At 28.3% G+C, this 3,974-nt stretch overlaps 1 protein-coding gene across 1 annotated transcript; it reads left to right on the forward strand.

Moving 5' to 3' along the window:
- The first annotated feature begins 1,401 nt into the window (after positions 1-1,401).
- On the forward strand, positions 1,402-2,916 carry LOC105622529 (haloacid dehalogenase-like hydrolase domain-containing protein 2). The gene is made up of 4 exons (XM_012203944.1): positions 1,402-1,496; positions 1,893-2,189; positions 2,258-2,468; positions 2,554-2,916. Exons 1-4 carry the CDS (start codon positions 1,402-1,404, stop codon positions 2,719-2,721), a joined length of 771 nt encoding a protein of 256 aa, XP_012059334.1. The 3' UTR covers positions 2,722-2,916.
- The last annotated feature ends 1,058 nt before the right edge of the window (positions 2,917-3,974 follow it).

Raw genomic sequence — 3,974 nt, forward strand, 5'->3', positions numbered from 1 at the left:
TGCATATGATTTTATTTTATAACTTATCATTATTATTAATGTTTGGAACTGCATGCGGCTGTAATCTTATTTTTTCATAGTTTAAGAACTTTTTTTCAAAATGAAGTTTACTCTATAATTATTATACAGTTCTATAGGCTTTTTCGATGATAAGTCATTTCTACCACAGGCATTTATCCATAATGCCGACCTTTAAGAAACAAATACTTGATAGATGCAAGAAAATATATATACTTCATTAATTCAAAAACTAATTGTATAAATATAGCTTAAAAGTGAGAAACTAAAATTAATTACAAATATAAACAAATAAGAAATCTCTCTCTTTCTATAAAATTAACAAAAATTTAATTTTTTACAGCAAGTGAATTTTTTATGACAAGTGGCAAAAATCCTTGTTTAACATTCTGCGAACAAAGATAAAATGATACCTCATACATGCAACGGAAAGCAGTAATTATGACGTATTATTTTATTCTTGTTCATTGAATATTAAAGAAAGATAAAATAATACATTATGCGTATCATGCGTGAAATAGAACGCACAATCGATACAAATATCATTCTTCTATCTTTGTTCCTCATCAAGTGTTAAATATCAAGGCTTTTATGTTGGTTGTATTTTCTGAAAGAAAAGCAAGCCCTAATATATAAAACAATAATAAAATTTATGAAAAAATAATAATCAATCGATTCTTGTGTATAATCATCTTTTTTAAAGTATTGATTGTTGACAAAAACTGACCTCTTTGAGTCTTTTGAAAATCGAAATAAAGTTTCTTTCACTCCTCGATTTGCATTGCTAGTGCTTTGACAATTTGCTATGCAGCATCGGAAACCTCCCCTGGTACTCATGATGTTCAGTATATTGTTCTTTACTCTATTCTAAATTACTTTTACATTCACGACTAATTGTGACTGCTGTAGGCAGCAGTATACAAAATGAGATTTCCATATTGTTGGTTTTGCGCTATTGTTCATGTGCGAAGAACGACTATTATCTGTTTTTAAGATAAATGAATCTATATACTTATACTGTTCTTACGTATACTGTGCAATGATATATGATAACTATATTTAATAATTAAATTGTAATAATTAAACTAGTAACTAGATAAATATATATTGATTGTTTGATGATGAAAAAAGATAAAATAAATAAAATATATTCGAAGATATATTCGTGCTTCTTTTTTTTCTCCAATGTCTAATTATGAATACTATCTCACTTTAGGTGCAGAAATGATATAATAGTGTACAAAGAATAGATACTTGATAATTGCTAGTAAGTGCACCATAAATATACTTGCTAATATATCTTGATAATAGTTCATAGTACATTTACGAAATTATATATACATATTTCATTAAATTTCATTAAATAATGTGATAAGAATAACAATGACAAGGCAGATCACGACGGTGCTGATAGATCTCAGCGGGACATTGCACATCGATAATACGGCTATTCCAGGTGCCATACAAGCATTAAACAGGTTAGATTAAATTTTCAATAATATATACTTACTAACCGGCCACAGTATAATCTCTGTGGAAATGGCGCGATTCAATTTTAAGTATCCTAAATAAAATCCGTAAGTTTAAACTACATTTAGTTTACATAAAAATGTATTATTGATTAAAAGATTGATTTAATAATAAAAAATTATTTTTTTTGTTTATTGTTTTCTTTTAAGATTAATTTAATGTCTACTTTACTTGACAAATGTCTTGAAGATATTGAATCAGAGTGTGAATGAAGATCTTTTTATAAACTACTAAAATTACTAAAATTAATCAAACGATAAAATCTTATGATTTATTTTTAATATCAGGCAGCTTTTTATTCTTTAGACTTTAGAGAATGATGAATTTATATTTTCATGTTTCAGACTACGAAATGCAAACTTGTCAATTAAATTCGTCACCAATACTACCAAGGAGTCAAGTAATTATTTGTATGAACGTCTGATAAAACTTGGATTCGATTTACGGAAGGAAGAGATTTTCAGTTCTTTAGTAGTAGCGAGAAAATTAATTATCTCTCAACGATTGAAACCAATGTTGTTAATTGATCCAGCAGCAATGGAAGATTTTCAAGATTTAGCAACAAATGATACACCTAATGCAGTTGTGATTGGTTTAGCACCAAGCAAATTCAATTATGAAGAACTAAACAAAGCATTCAAGTAATTTTGCATCTTGTTCCTTTTCATCTATATCTTATAAATGTATATATTTTAACGTGGTATTTTAGATTGCTTTTGGATGGCGCTTCCCTCATAGCCATTCACGAAGGACGATATTACAAGCGTCCCGATGGATTAGCTCTAGGTCCTGGGCCATTCATCAAAGGATTAGAATATGCTAGCAATGTGAAAGCAAAAGTTGTTGGTAAACCGACCATAGGATTTTTTAAGGCAGCTTTAGAAGAAACAGATCCAACACAGGCTGTAATGATTGGAGATGTAATATTTTGAATTATGTCATCTTTCCTTTTTCGCATATTATAATCTTTTTACACATTCACAAATATGAATCTTTTATAATTAGGATGTAAAGGATGACGTAGCTGGTGCACAGGCAGCTGGGATCAGAGGTATTCTGGTACAAACTGGTAAATATAGAACAGGAGATGAGAATACAATTACTCCAGAACCAGCAAGAGTATGCGCTTCTTTTGTAGAAGCTGTCGACAGTATTCTTAGTGAAAGTATTTAAAGATTTGTGGTTTGATAAAATAAGTGCATGAATAGCAATAGAATTCTTTATTCAAGTATCGCTGTAATGCGCGATGCAATCTCTTTTCTATATTAAATTATATTTTATTAAATACTGATTATTTTATAGTATACACTGTCTGGAGTGATGCCATATTATTATAAAACAGACGCAATAAATACAAATAAAAATTAATATCAATTTTTTTCTGATATGGAGCTTTATGTCATTTTGCCTATTAATGTAAGTATCGATAGAGTAATGTATTACAAAGATAATCAGATAAATATGAAAGTATTCAAGGATAGAAATATCGTCTCGTTGTACATTTGTAGAAAATTGTAGAAAATTTGACTTGATCAGTTTGACATTGAAAAGTTTGATAATTTACATGTCGTGACAGTAAAATGTAGTATTTTACAAAGCAATCTGCACACAAGCATTCGATCTTTTGCAGAGACGATATTAGTCCATAATCTTAATAGTTCTAAAAATTATAAATTTAATCTTTCGCTACGTAGCCTTATGTTAGAAGTAGTACCACTGTAGAATCTGCACCTACAACAGGTTTACAAAAAGAAAATGCTGTTTATTAAAAATGTACGGTGCTTTGCGAGTATCGTTTTTCATATAAAATTTGGCACCCAAATTTACTGTTTTGTTCTTTAAATCTCGTTTCTTTTTACATAGATTGAAGAAAGATGAAATCGATATTTTGATTTTTACACCATTAACGTTCTTAAATTAATACTTCGTTTTTCTGTGCAAAAATAACATGTCTGTGAATAAAACGACTAAATTTATTACCTTTTACGAAATGAAATTATATGCTGTTAGAAAATACATAATAAAAACAGATAAAAATTCATGATAATATATAGCTTTTATAATTTATCATTTATCATCATTAATGTAAAAGAGAGAAATGTTAATATAATTATGTATCTTGTAACTGTATGGGCTGTTTTAAATATCAATATAAGCCATGATTAAAATGCCCTCTGTAACTTATGATCTATGATCAGGCACATCTCGATTGCTCGCATTATGGTAACAAATGTCTAAAATAAGTGCTTTAAAAAAATAAAGAATGATTACTCTTGATTCATGCGAGAAATCTGTATAAAGAATAGGAATATATACATTTCCAGAGAACTATGCAATGAACTGAACAATTAATTGATTCTAGATAATCGTTATGTAAATAAAACCATATAGTTATATCATTAATAAATTGAAATAATTTCAGATCG

This window comes from Atta cephalotes (genome assembly GCF_000143395.1).
Source record: "Atta cephalotes unplaced genomic scaffold scaffold00046, whole genome shotgun sequence".
Lineage (NCBI taxonomy): Eukaryota > Metazoa > Arthropoda > Insecta > Hymenoptera > Formicidae > Atta > Atta cephalotes.

Excerpts from the sequence above, each read along its gene's own strand:
- LOC105622529 (XM_012203944.1), top strand. The coding sequence starts at position 1,402 with ATGACAAGGCAGATCACGACGGTGCTGATAGATCTCAGCGGGACATTG. Across the intron at positions 1,497-1,892 it reads GCCATACAAGCATTAAACAG|ACTACGAAATGCAAACTTGT; the intron begins GTTAGATTAAAT and ends TTCATGTTTCAG. Across the intron at positions 2,469-2,553 it reads AGGCTGTAATGATTGGAGAT|GATGTAAAGGATGACGTAGC; the intron begins GTAATATTTTGA and ends TTTTATAATTAG.